General features: G+C 42.5%; 1 protein-coding gene across 6 annotated transcripts in view; it reads right to left on the bottom strand.

The window, feature by feature from the left end:
* Positions 1 to 14,605, bottom strand: part of RASGEF1A (RasGEF domain family member 1A) — a 264,311-nt gene that overhangs the window by 32,568 nt on the left and 217,138 nt on the right. Inside the window, exon 1 of one of the 6 annotated variants that reach the window (XM_073353262.2) lies at positions 3,834 to 4,026. The exons of the other annotated variants lie outside the window; for them this stretch is intronic. Within the exon in view, the coding sequence (XP_073209363.1) occupies positions 3,834 to 3,860 (27 nt within the window). The 5' untranslated portion in view covers positions 3,861 to 4,026. Of the gene's footprint in view, positions 1 to 3,833; positions 4,027 to 14,605 lie in introns of those variants that run through there. 6 annotated transcript variants of the gene reach the window in all.

Genomic DNA, 14,605 nt, shown 5'->3' on the forward strand with positions numbered 1-14,605 from the left:
AGTACATTTTGTCTTGCACATACTTGGACTCATGGACGGCACTGCCAATGATTAGGGATGTACCATCTGAACAAGAATGTCCTATTGTCTAGCATTTGACAGTATGAGTTGGGTGAGCTAGAACAAGCACTCCAATATTTGTCCCTGACCTTTTAGGAGACTCTTTTACCTTGGAAACATAAAGCAAAGCTTCTGAAGTGACATACAAAGCAAACAAGCTCTTTTCTCTTGACCACAGTATGTTGTAGTTACCATGTGCAAATAAGTCTTGACACGCAAAAAAACCAAACAAACCTGACTACAACTTAAATTTACATTGAAGGCAAAACAAAGCATGTTGCTGAAATATGCAAAGTTTGCCATTCACTATAGTTTAGGCTATGATTTTGTCACAGAGGATGTGGAAGTCATGGAATCTGTGACATCCAAAGACCTCCATGACATCAGCCCCTGTGGCTGGGGGCCCCCAAGCTCTGAACTGCCATGGGCAGCGGGGGTACCTTGCAGCTCCAAGCTACCGCAGGCAAGGGGGGTACCCAGCAGCTCCTGGACACTGTGGGGGATGGGGTATCCTGGCAGCTCCCTGGCCACCGTGGGGTGGGGTAGAGGGACCCCCATAGTTCCCTGGCTGCTGCCATGGGGCAGGGAGACCCCAGCAGCTCCCCGGTGTGGCGGCTGCTGCAGGGGAACCCCTGTAGCTCCTTGGCTGTCAGGGCAAGGGGCCCCTGCAGCACCCAACTGTGGTGGCAGAGGGATTCCCGCAGTTCCCCTTCACTGCGGGGGTGGGGGGGGGCAGGGGATCCTCTGAAGTCCTCGGCTGCCATGGGGGGCCCCCCGCAGCTCCCCACTGTGGTGGCAGAGGGATTCCTGCAGCTCCCCACTGCTGGGGAGGGGGACCCCACAGCTCTCCTCCGCCACGGGAGGGCAGGGGGAACCTGGAGCTCTGAGCCCCCATGGGTAGTGGGGTACCAGACCTCTCAACCATCCGCAGCTGCCCAGCCCCTTCCCATTTTGTCATGGATATTTTTAGTGAAAGTCAGGGACAGGTCACTGGCTTCCATGAATTTTTCTTTATTGTCTGGTTTCAGAGTAGCAGCCGTGTTAGTCTGTATTCACAAAAAGAAAAGGAGGACTTGTGGCACCTTAGAGACTAACCAATTTATTTGAGCATAAGCTTTCATGAGCTACATCCGATGAAGTGAGCTGTAGCTCACAAAAGCTTATGCTCAAATGAATGTTAGTCTCTAAGGTGCCACAAGTCCTCCTTTTCTTTATTGTCTGTGACCTGTCCCTGACTTTTACTAAAAATATCCATGACAAAATCTTAGCCTTACCTATAATGCCAAAGCAAATACCTGTGTGGAAGAATAATACTTTTCCTGTCAGGATCTTTCTCAATAGCTATTATTTACTTAAAGGGCCACTGTCAAGGTTGATAAAGCCCTAAGGGAGGTAGAGTTCTGTTCCTACTCTGCCATTAACTTGTTGTGTAACCTTGGGCTAGTCCTGTCACACTTTGCCTCAGTTTTCCCATCTGTGAATTGGAGAGACTGTCCCACCTTTGTGAAGAACTTTTCTGGATGAAAGATGATAGGAATATTGTTAAAACTGATCTGAACATGACAATTGTTCCATGGTCCAGATTTTATCTTAGACACCAGTTGAATGTCTTCCCCCTCTGCCCTGCCTTACCCCTGTTGCAAGGGCTGGTTCAAAAACTGAAAACCATATTTATCTTAAGGATTTTTAATGAGCTCTTGCAACAACATGGCATGACTGCTCAGGCAGGTCAAGTCAGCATTTAAGCCCTATACATGTTTCCTTTTAACAGGCCTTGTAAAATCGTCAATATTTACTAGCCCAGGCAAAAAACATTTATCCCTAGTTTTACTAAAATGGTGGTTTTGGGTGAGGAGTGAGGAATGAAAAGAAGGGGTGAAAGAAATCCCAGTGTTACTAATACTTATCCATGAATACAAGAGTTACTCATCAAAAGCAAGCTGATGAATAGAATTGTGCTTGGCTGCTTTATCCAGGACACCTTTCTATCTGTGCCAACGCACAATAAATATATTAACTGATCTGAAACTACCTGTGGCTGAAAACATGGCAGCTATTCAACTATGAACACCAGAACTACCCTACCGTTCAGGACACTTCCAGTGTTTGGTTGCTTGAAATTGTAAATAAGCGTCTGATTTAAAAACAAATGTACAGGATCTCGTGGCATACAATTCCTCACTAATGTCTCAAAGTATTTCAGCAATTTAGTCACAAGGCATGTGCTCTGGAGCACACGAGAGCTTGACAAATGACTATTTCTTTGGGAGTGTGTGACGAAGAAGCCAGCTTAGCTATGCATATTATATAAGTTGTCAGTAATTTGTTGTTTTCCTTTTAAGGCCCACAGCAATAGCTTTGAGTCACTCAGAGTGCACTAATGTACGGTATGTTCTATCGGGCTAATAATGACATGGAGGTGCATGTCCAGCTTTGCAAAGGGACACTAACTGCTAATGAAGCAATAAGCAATAAAGCAGCGGGGGGAAGGGAAGCTTTCTTCTTGTGAATTGTTTCTAGCACCTGTTCAAAATTGTGTGTGTGTGAAGATCTTTTTGGAAGGAGGAATAAGATTTTTTTTCTTTATTGGAATGGAAATGCAGATAACTTTTACGCTCTGTCTTCCCAGTAGGTAAAAGGGTAGTTTGTAGCTAAAAGCTCTCATGTTTGTTGCATAAGGTGCTTGTTAAAACTTCTCAGAAACAATAAATGACTTTAACCAAATGAATCAAGCTGCATTGTCACCTCTCCAACACTGCTCCAGCGACTGCACTCTGGAAAAACAAATCTCTCTGTGGGACGTGTTGCTGCACATTACTTAGTATTAGCTGCTAGTTAAACATACTTTGTTTGAAGACATGGGCAAAGCATTTGTTTTCCCCCAGGCCTGAATGAACCAGAACTCTGTGAAAGTTTACCATAAGCAAAATAGCCCCACAAAATTCAATATAGAAGCTAAATATTTTGCATAAGAACTACCTGCTGGTACTAAAATAAGACCACTTGGCTGCACTGGAGCCAGGCAGGGTTGAAAAGAAGCCCAACAGCTTTAAAAGTTCACTGAATCTATTATTACATAAATTATAAAACATATCTGTACTTTAGTGATTCTAGGGTATCTACCATAGATGCAGAAGGAAGTGCCACAAATATGACCCAAGTGCCTTTCTGGTTTGCCAAGAAAGTGGACATTTAAATCCTGAAGTGGCAGTATTTGTCTTTCATGCAAGTCCAAAACCCACCTGCAATCACCAGTCTCCTAACAAATAAAACAGCAGCACTGCTCCCTGGTGAGTTTGTCTGTGACTAATGCAGACAAACAGCCAAAGGAATATAACTGTTGACATCCATCTATATCAATCCAAGCAAACGTTTTCACAAGCTGAACATGCTCAAAGGAGTTGTGCTCGCTGTAACTGGGGTATAAATTTCTTTTTCAACAGCAGACAGTAAACCAAACCATTCAATATTTCTGAACTTATAAAACTTAATCATTCCAGAGTGAGCAAATGAATCCCATTCAAATTAAAACAATATTTTTGCTAACAAAACAAAGACCATTTAAAAGATTATGGGGCAGATTCTGATCTCAGTGATGTTGATGCACGGCAAGAATGATTCCCTTAAAATCAGAGGAGTAACTGCAGTCATCTTCTAGTATAAATGAGATCAAAATTTAGCTTTGCCATTAATGTATGTGAATGTATAAATACACACACCACTAACATATATATTAACAAAAATACCCATAACTGAAAATCTTGAACTCTTACCCTCATTTTTTTCTGTAATATGTACATAAGCCGTGGCGGTCTGTAAGATCCCGATGGCTTTCCAGAGTATAAAAGTCTCAGCCAGCCATTGCAGCTCCAACCTGCCAGAAAAAAATATCTCTGGCTTCAGCTTTCCTTCCCGCCAGCTTAGATCTAAATAGCCTCAGGTTCATCTGAGCAAAACCAGAAAGCACACAGCTTTCCAGGCTGGCTCTGACGTCAGCCCCTGGCTCAGCTTTCGGTTGGCTGAGAGAGAGCTTGTCCAATTCAAAAGAAGCTGAGTTTACTGGGGCTGGCTTTTGTGTGTTCACTGTACAAGCTTTGAAAGAAAAGCCCACCCTCTGCTTTCCTCTATAGAAGCTTTAACACATCCAACAGGTTAGACCGCTAAGTACCTTTTCCCTCCCACCTCTTTTCTCCTTCAGAAACTTAAGAAGCCTGGAAGAACAACAGTACTTCAGCCTCTTTTATACTGACTGAAAACAACCACCATATGCTCTGTGCGGTGATGCTGTCTAGTTTGGGGCTGCCACGGGGAAGATCAGATAACCGAGCAAAGCGCAAGTGTGGCAGATGGAGTTAGGGCATTTCTGACTTGTGGCATTGTGCTAGCCAAACAAAACTGCTGATTCATTTCTTTGCTCTCGATATAAAAAGATGTGGCTTCTCTGGGGCAGGAAGCAGTGCCCACGATCAACATCTGGATGATATTCAAAAGCAAGCCTTAGCAACGGGCAGATCCAGGGCATGGGATATTCAGCAGCACCCAGCCTTGGCCTAATTCTGTTCCCATTGCCATCAATGGGGGTTTGTACCATCAATTTCAATGGAAGCAGAGTTGGGCCAGTCCTGACAGCTGTTTAAAAACCCCACCCCTTGAGATTTCAAGGGTCAGATAATCATTTCCCTTCCCCTGCCAACTATTTCAATGCAGATCTGAAATTTGTCACCTCCAATGGGATGGTGTTTCGAGAAAATGCCCAGAGGAGGTGGACAGGGAGGCAGTGACCAATCTGCTGTATAACCACTGCAATCTCTGTCTCTGAAAAACGCTCACTTATGGTCTCTTTCCAATACTAACTGGAATATTGGCATTGCTGTCCTAAACTTCAAAACTGTAAATGGCATCTTGAGTCTGCCAGGGTCAGCTCCAGCCCCAAACCAGTCCCATGTCTAGGGACACATAGAATCATAAAAAATGTAGGGCTGAAAGGGACCTCGAGAAATCATCTAGGCCAGCCTGCTGTGCAGAGGTGGCACCGAGTAAACCTAGACCATCCCCGACAGGTGTTTCTCCAACCTGTTCTTAAAAACCTCCAATGACTGGGGTAGCACAACCTTCCTTGTAAGCCTATTCCACAGCTTACCTATCCTTCTAGTTAGAAAGTTTTTCTTAACAGCTAACCAAAATCTCCCTTGCTGCAGATTAAGCCCATTACCTCTTGTCCTAAGTTCAGTGGACATGGAGAACACTTGATTGCTGTCCTCTTTATAACATGCTGGGAGACTGTTAAACTGGTTAAAAGGCAAGAAAAAAAAGGTAGGAATAAAGGGTCCGTTTTCAGAATGGAGAGCGTTAAATAGTGGTGTCCCCCAAGGATCTGTACTGGGACCAGTGCTGTTCCACATATTCATAAATGATCTGGATAAAGGGGTAAACAGTGCAGTGGCAAAATTTGCAGAAGATATAAAATTACTCAAGCTAGTTAAGTGCAAAGCAGACTGAGAAGAGTTACAAAGGGATCTCACAGAACTGGGTGACTGGGCAACAAAATGGCAGATCAAATTCAATGTTGATAAATGCAACGTAATGCACATTGGAAAACCCAATCCCAATTATACGTACAAAATGATGATCTAAATTAGCTGTTACCACTCAAGAAAGCGATCTTGGAGTCATTGTGGGTAGTTCTCTAAAAACATCCGCTCTATGTGCAGTGTCATTCAAAAAAGCTAATAGAATGTTAGGAACCATTAGGAAAGGGATAGATAATAAGATGAAAATGTTATAATGCCACTATATAAATCCATGGTATGCCCACACCTTGAATACAACGTGCACTTCTGGTTGCCCCATCTCAAAAAAGATATATTAAAAATGGAAAAGGACAGAGAAGGGCAAAAAAAAAAATAAGGATATGAAACAGGGTATGCATCTGTATGAGGAGAGATTAAAAATACTTGGGACTGTTCATCTTGGAAAAGAGATGGCTAACGGGGGATATGATAGAAGTTCATAAAATCATGAATGGTGTGCAGAAAGTGTATAAGGAAGTGTTGTTTACCCCTTCACATAACACAAGAACCCAATTAAATTAATAGGCAGAAAGTTTAAAACAAACAAAAGAAAGTACTTCTTCATACAAGCACACAGTCAACCTATGGAACTCATTGCCAGGGGCTGCAGTGAAAGCCAAAACTATAACAGGGTTCAAAAAAGAACTAGATAAGTTCATGGAGGATAGGTCCATCAATAGCTAAGATGGTCAGGGATGCAATCCCATGCTCTGGGTGCCCCCAAGCCTCTAACTGGCAGAAGTTGTGACTGGACAACAGGGATGGATCAGTTGATAATTGCCTTGTTCTTTTCATTCCCTTTGACACATGTGACATTGGCCACTGTTGGAGCACAGGATACTGGGATCTATAGACCATTGGTTGATCCATTGTGGCCATTTTTATGTTCTGTTATCATGTTAAGTCCTCTGTTAAAAGTATGGTGATCAACTGGTATAAAGTGATACAATTAGAAAGTACAGCTCCAACCTACTTGTGAGCATTCAGCATTGTCTTCTGATAACGTTGTGAAACAAAGTAATAGTGCATCAGAATCAAGAGGAGACTCTCCCTCCTAAGTTGTTTATGAGTGTCATAGTGACCAAAATAATTGCCCCTCCCCCCAGGTAAAGGAAAGAGGAATAGCTGAGTTGGACTGTGAGCAGGGATGCAGAAAGGTATTTGTTTGGCTTTGCTGGCTGGTCTGCAACATCTTCTCTATTTGTCAGGTTTTATGCTTCCCATTCCAAATATTTTTGTTGCATGACTGTTTTGGACATGCACTTTTATCCTCCTGTTGAGCATCAGGCATAAATTGCTGCCAAGAGCAGGATATAGGAAGTGCGTGGAACCAACAAGAGCAGTCAAATTATTTCCCTTGGAAAACATTCCTAAGTATGAACCCGCGTTGAAGAATCAGTTCCATAGTCAGAGCTACACCCAGTAGCACTAACAATGAAAAAGTGAATGCACATGATGTTTTTTCCAAAACCTGCTTCTGTCCTATGCTAATCCACTCTCCCTTCCTGTGCAAAAGGATGTTGAGACCAAGTGCAGTGCTTGCCAGTTAGAATTAACAAAATGCACCACGTTAATTAAGCTCCAACAAAAGATTCAGCTTCAATTAATGTTAAAAACAACTCAGGCTTGCTAATAACACAAGAGATGTGATCAGATCTGGGTTGGAAGGTCTCTCATCAGTAAGAGGAATTGTGCCTCACTGGGGGGAGTGCACAACTATACAGCCCCAAAGGCATGTGTCCCAGGCATTGTGCCTTTTGGAGCTTTCCATTGTGCAGGGGGAGGACAGTCACTGCCCCAGTACTACATGAGCATTGAGAGAAAGGGGAAGGGTCATTGTCTCCCCTCATTTGGGGTGCCTAATGATACTAGCTTCACCTTTGCTCTCTGAGTGCAAGGACTCTGTGCTTGGCCCCTGCATGGGTATGCTAGGGCAGGCAGCTGCTCTGGCCTCTTCCCGTGTCCCCCCCCGGCACCCCACCAACATGCATACCCATTCAGAAGCCAGGTGACATCTGGCTCTAGATGCATAAAACATTAAAGGCAAAATGAGAGTTGGCTTCCTACAAGGGGACAGAGTAGCTGAGGTATGGTGGTCTGTACTGTATTGGGTCTTATTCTGTGCTCATCCCCATAGTGTCCAAGCATCTTCTCACAAGATAAATATGAGTCAGTAGTAAAACCCTTCTGCAAAAACATCAGACATTGTTCTGGAATGTATTAGCAGGTGTGTTGTAAGCAAGATATTAGAAGTAATTCTTCCACGCTACTCTGCACTGATAAGGCCTCAGCTGGAGTATTGTGTCCAGTTCTGGGCACCACATTTCACGAAAGATGTGGACAAATTTGGAGAAAGTCCAGAGGAGAGCAACAAAACTGATTAAAGGTCTAGAAAACATAATTTATGAGGAAAAGATTGAAAAAACTGGCTTTGAAGTCCCTGCCAGTCCTACACTTGTATGATTCTATGCATTAAGCGAGGTGACTAACATCTGTCACATGATGGTGCTCTCATCCTCTCCCCGCGGGTGGAGTGTGTGCAGTGGAATGTGTGACTTGGAATCTTGTTTTAATATACACGTGAGCACACACATTGCTATGCATGTCTTTAGAGAAGAGAAGGTAGAAGAAATGTGCCTTGCATTTAAAGCGGAAGGTGGTGAGGTTTGTGATGGTCCTTAGAACCTCATTTCACAGTCTTGGGTGGCAAACGAGGAATCTCTGTCTCCAGGCAACAGTTGTATTGGGAGATTGGAGACCTGGGTTCTATTAGCAGCCAAGCCACTGACCTACTTTGTCCTCTTGGGTAAGTTGCTTCATCCCTCTTTGTACAATGGGGGTGAGGACACTTACCTGCCTGTAACCAGCATTTGAAACCTGCAGATGTAGAAGGCTAGCTAATGCCTAAGTATAATTGTTGTCATTACAGCCATCCTGTTCCTGAACAACCTATAAACTTCTTTAAAGATGCGTTTCCTAGTGATTGCATCTTGACACTGGTGGCTAGACATGAGAGCAAGATTGACCAAGAAAATGGCAGCTAGATTTATTTTTGTGGACGTCCTGCATGTTACCATAAAGGGGACTTGAAGCAGACCCTTCATTTTGTACCAAGCAAGTAAAAGAGGAGCCTCCTGCCTCTGGGTGAGTCAGTAGGAGTGACTCTCTCAGCCAGAAGATACTTTCAGACTATTTTATATTGGCTAATTTCAAAGTGTAAAAGAACACAAGTGTTAAGAGGAAGGCTGACCTTGTCATGGAGACACTGGATTGGGACTCATGGGGCCTGGGCTCATTTCCTGACACTGCCACAGCTGTCCTGTGAAAGATGCTTAATTTCTCTGTGCCTCAATTTCCCACTTGTGAAACGATAATGGTGATAATGTTTTCTTTTTCCCACTTTTTGTCTGCCTTATCTGTTTAGATTGTAAACTCTTCAGGACAGGAGCTGTGTCTGATTGTGTGTATGTACAGCACCTAACACAATAGGGTCTCAATCTCAGATGTGTCAACTGACATGGAAATAAGAAATAATAACCTCAAAAAGAAAACTTTTGGTAAAAGAGTGAGCTAGAAGTTGATTCCAAAGTGAGGTTTTTCTTCTTGTACCGGTGTGAATGTTTCCCTTTCTGTCCTCTTTTTAGAAGGGAAAAATAACCCATCCCTAATATAATTAGAAGTTAATGAAGGAAAAGCTTGTGTTTTTTAACAGTCTCATAAAAGATTAAGAGCTGAATAACAGTATGTTGAAAACAATTTACTTAAATGCACTTGAGCAAAAGTACATAAATTGTTCCTATTTCAGAAAAGCAAGTAATTACCAAGAGATCCATTAACAATGAACTTAGGCTACTACCTTAATTACAAGGCGAGTCTCTGAAATATGACGTTTAGAGCCTTTTTCGATTAAACTGTTCAAGTCACTTGTTGGTAACATTCCATACACAGACTTGTTCAGTAAATAAGTCTGAGTTCATACAACAGCGCACATACACATGCCATAGGGTAACATCACTTGCCTTCATGGAAGAGGAAGGGACCAAAGGGGGAGAGATGGCATGGAAAGTGAACTTGATTGTGCCCAGTTTTCCTTTTACTGCGAATCAACTTGAAATGGGCCAGCCACAAAGGGCTCAGCTCAGCTAAGAAATCACAATCGGGCCCATAGTCTACTCACACCCTTCAATGCTTACCCAACCTGACCCTTTTGTTGTTTTACTGCTATTCTTTAGTAAGCAGTAAAATGTATGCAGTTGCGATGGTAGTTTTGGAATGGCCTTGCTTACGGGATAATTAACAGCTGTTGATGGTGCTATTGACCAGTCACCAGGATGTATGAGACTCTAAGGGTAGGCAGTAGAGCTGGTTGAAAATTTTGACTTTTTTTCATCAGGAAACCCAAAGTTTTTGGCAAACCAAGTTTTTGATTTTGGCAGAAGAAAACTAGAATTTTCCAGAGAAAGCAGAAATTTTTCATGAACATTTTCCCTTAGTCAAATCTCAATTTTCTGTCAAAACAGTTTTGACAGAAAACCAGCCTTAATGAGTGGGTAGTTCACCCTCCATGCCCACTCAATACGTGGCTCACTGGTTAGACTGTCAAAAGAAGTGCTCATTAGTGTGGTTGTGACAATGTTCATGATGTGGGCACCTTGCCATAGGCAAGGCCAGTCTTACCCAATTTTTCTCACACAAACATAGACACACAGAAAAATACATGGCACTTAATACAAATCATAGAATATCAGGGTTGGAAGGGACCTCAGGAGGTCATCTAGTCCAACCCTCTGCTCAAAGCAGGACCAATCCCCAATTTTTGCCCCAGAACCCTAAATGGCCCCCTCAAGGATTGAGCTCACAACCCTGGATTTAGCAGGCCAATGCTCAAACCACTGAGCTATGAATATAGACATCTAGTAGAACAGCCCCAGATAGCCTCAACTATCTGTTTGCACATGGAATGTTAAATATATCCCCGTATATAGTCAGAATTAACAGAGGACAATGTGTATAGGTTCTACCATTTTATGGCAATCACCAACAGGGCAATAAACAATACAAAAAACAAAGGGAAAGAGTAGGGCCAATACTTTTAACATCAAATGCACGGAATAGGAGCTATTCCTTATGAGCTTACCCTTTTTTTTTACTTAGCTAAAAAAACCCAAAATGGGTGAATACTTCAGTGCTCATGAAAGGCAGAACTAAAAGCATGCTCTGGAGCATTAGCTGTGCTTGTCTTGTTGTACAGTCTAGCTTTTCTTGAGCAGTAACTGCCAGTCAGCCCAGATTTTCTGGGTACGTGTTTTTCTAAATCAGGAGAAATCTCTACTAGAGATTGATGTAACCGACAAATTCATTCCACTTGTAATATTAGGAGAGGTCATCAGAGTCTCAGCTAGTGGACTAACCCACAACTTGGGTAGGATGAGCTGATTAGAAACAGGCCAGATTTAAATTGCTCAATGAGGTTTATTTGAGAGTGGGGACAAAGATTTATTTTTGCATTTTCCATTACTTGGGGATCATACCGTTACTCTAACACCGCATTTTCAGCTGTTTCTGCTGTACGTAGCAAATGACAGTACCCACCCCTGTGTCATCTTGGTTTTGTTGGTCAAACCAGTATCTAATTAGTCCTTCAGCATCTAACTCGGAAGCCTTGTGGAACTAGCCTTTCAAAAAGGTAACATGAATTTACATTGATCACCATGCCTTGAGTAAGCCCGACCCCTGCCAGTTTGGTCTTACAACAGCACAGTTGAGTTGAGATACATACTGTATGCCACCACTGCATTTAATTTAGGAGACTATATCCTGTTCTTAAAGGGGGTAAAGTCACTTTCTCTCATCTCTGTGACTACTGACCACAAGTACAGTCTAAACTCCTGTCCCGAGCCTGCAATGACTGCAGAGGTCCATCTGCATGAAGCCCTGCTGATTTCAAAGGGACTGTACGAAGAAGACCACCCACAGAGAGCTCATTGTAGGATCAGGCCCTTCCTGACGGCCAGCCATATATCTAAACACCTGCTAGATGGAACATTATTAAAGGTAAAACCATACTGAATCTTTTCCAGTGGGGTGAAGCCAACTAAACAGCTGTGTTCTGTAGGGAAATTGAAGCAGCTTTGACATAATTCAATAAGTGAATTTCAGAGTAGCAGCAGTGTTAGTCTGTAGCCGTAAAAAGAAGAGGAGGACCTGTGGCACCTTAGAGACTAACAAATTTATTAGAGCATAAGCTTTCGTGAGCAACAGCTCCCTTCATCGGATGAGCTAAGTATGAATTGACATACGTGAGCTACACTGGGCCAGTCCCTGCATAGTGGTGTGTCTGTTTCAGGAAATAAACAGAATTGCACTACAAACAAGCAACATTCACTATTGCCCTGCAGCTATTTTTATATTTTCTTGCCTCGTGCTCTTTGCGGATTAAGTCACAACTTGAATAACTGATGAAAAACAACTTGTCTTTGGAACTTTCTTGTCCTTGCCGCTGCCACCTTTGAAAATCTGAGGATTGCACCACTCTCTGATTGCTAGTATTGACTTCTGGGACACTTAGCCGTAGCAGTTTCAAGTAGCAGTACCTCTAGATTATTATTCAGTGAGGTGGAATGCTCTAAGTGTCCATAGGATACAGTTATTACTGAACTAGTTCTTTCTTCACTCTGTCTTTGCAAGTCAAGGCGACTTGTTCTGATATTATATTAAAGATGTACTCCCAGTTTTCTTATTTCAGCTTTAGAACTACAGGACATTTGTTCAGCTGCTGGTCAGTAAAAAAAAGGACTTAAAACGGGCTAGGAAAAAGAAATAGAGTTAAGTTCAAGAGTACAGCACCAGCCCAATAAACATCCTGGTGCCAGATTCTCAGCCCTGTTAGAGTGGCTTTGTTGGGCTCTCATGGTGTAAAGCTACTGTAATGCCACCTTAAGCATCTGAGGGAGGATTCCCTGGTACAGGAAGACAGTGAATAGATGTAGAGCGGATGTGGTAATTCATGCTTTGAACTCCCATCTCAGCCAGCAGAGGAGGAGGCTTTGCTAGGAGTAAGCAGTGTGTAGTCGGGGTTCCCTGTGTCCCTGATGAGCCACACGAGAATAACTCTTGTGGCCCTAGACAGCTGGGCATAAGCTAGAGCAATCTCAGAGCTGTTCTACTTTCCACTGATCCACAGCTAGCATCAGGGCTAGGGGGCTGTAAAGGTGACTTTTTTTTCTGTGTGCACTTTGGTAACTTATTTTTATCTGAAAACAAACTGAAAGGCAGATTTCATGCAGTGAAAGATGCCAGATCAGCAGTTCTGGAAGCTATAGTTCTCTGTCTACAGAATGGGTCCCAGGAACAGTGTTGGCTTCCCTATACTCCCCACTTAGGTGCCTCACCCCATGACTGAGAAGGCAGTTCATATTTAATAGTTTGCCAGTCCCCTCGTCTCTCTGAGACGGCCAGTAGGAAGACAGTTGCAGAGGTGGTGGTGGTGATGGTTGTAGTATGGATATCTGTCCATTAGGAACTGAAAGCATTAAACACATTTCACTTAACCACTAAGTGGCCCTAAGGAGAATGGCTGCCATCCTCAACTCATTCAGAACAAAACCTCTGTATTATTCAGAACCCATCTGTTTGACTTAATTTTCCCTAAATTAGCCCCTTAAAACAGACCAACTTCCTTCCGTCCTGCCCTCCCCACCCCATCTGTTGTTAAAACCCAAATCAGTAACTATAAGCTTGTTCCTGCTGGTAGACTGCAAGAGATTTTTGTATTTACTTCTCAGGGAAGTCACTTGGATACCACAGAGATAGGTGTTTTATAAAATAAAATAAAATAAAATAAATAGAACTAGATAGTCACTTAATGATAATGACTTTCAGGTACTACCATTCTGGGCTAGATTTGAGCTACTGGCTTAGAGGTAAGAGGCTTTATATCCCATTGCAAATCTCTTGAGCATTCCATTCAGCACCCCTTTGATTTACCATTTATGGTGTAGGTGTGGATCTACTGCACACTCACTACTTATAAGACCTATCTGCAGGGAAGTAATTTAGAAATGAATCTCTTTGCCCCACTGTTTGCGCAAGAGACGCTTCTAAAAAGCCTCTATATTATAACAATCCTGTCAACCCCTCTTAATAGTAATAACCTGAGCACTATGCAGTGCTAATCGACCACTTGAGAACTGTTGCTGAAAATCTAAATGTGGTCTATTGAAGGTGAACTCTTCACAGGATAATTCAGGTTTTCACCCCAAACCTCTTTCCATCACTCGTTCCAAAGAATATTTGGTGCAACAAAGATGAGTCAGGAACTCCTGTGCTTTCAAAACATTGTACAGGGTTTTAGCTGTGCTATCCAATTAAAAATCAATGGGAGCTGAGCTGCTAAAACCCTGACCCTGGGAAAGAAGCAAAAAGATATGGCTCTATTCATGGATAACTTTTTAAATTCATTCAGTTCATTATACAGCCATCTTTTCAAATTCATTCATGAAACCTATCCTTTTTTAACCACGGGGAGAGCGTAATTGGGTGAATTCAAGAAAAGCACTCTGTAGACAGACATTAAATGATTTGCAGAGTTCAGGGCTAATAGGAGAGGCTATAGCTTACTGTTCTAGGTACATTCTTATAGCAAACAGGCAATAATACTTTCTTAAAGGGAGAACTCTGCCTATAACAAGTGCTTCTCAGCAACACCTTGAGATAACCAGTAAGCCCATCAATGAGGCAGCCAAGGTTGTCTGTGGAAATTTAAGGCATTCTGTAAGATTCCATGCTATGCAAGACAAGGTCATCTTCACTTAAGGAAAAAAAACCAAACATTCATTATAGTTCTATTATATTTCTAGGGCCTGATTTCAATGGAGTTGCACTGGCATGAAACTGGAGTCAGGCAGTAGAGAATCAGGACCATAATCTACCAAAAAATGTACCCTTGCAGTTCAGGTTATGTCAAACTTTTTTTC

The sequence above is a fragment of the Lepidochelys kempii genome, chromosome 7 (assembly GCF_965140285.1).
Source record: "Lepidochelys kempii isolate rLepKem1 chromosome 7, rLepKem1.hap1, whole genome shotgun sequence".
In the NCBI taxonomy this organism is placed as follows: domain Eukaryota; kingdom Metazoa; phylum Chordata; order Testudines; family Cheloniidae; genus Lepidochelys; species Lepidochelys kempii.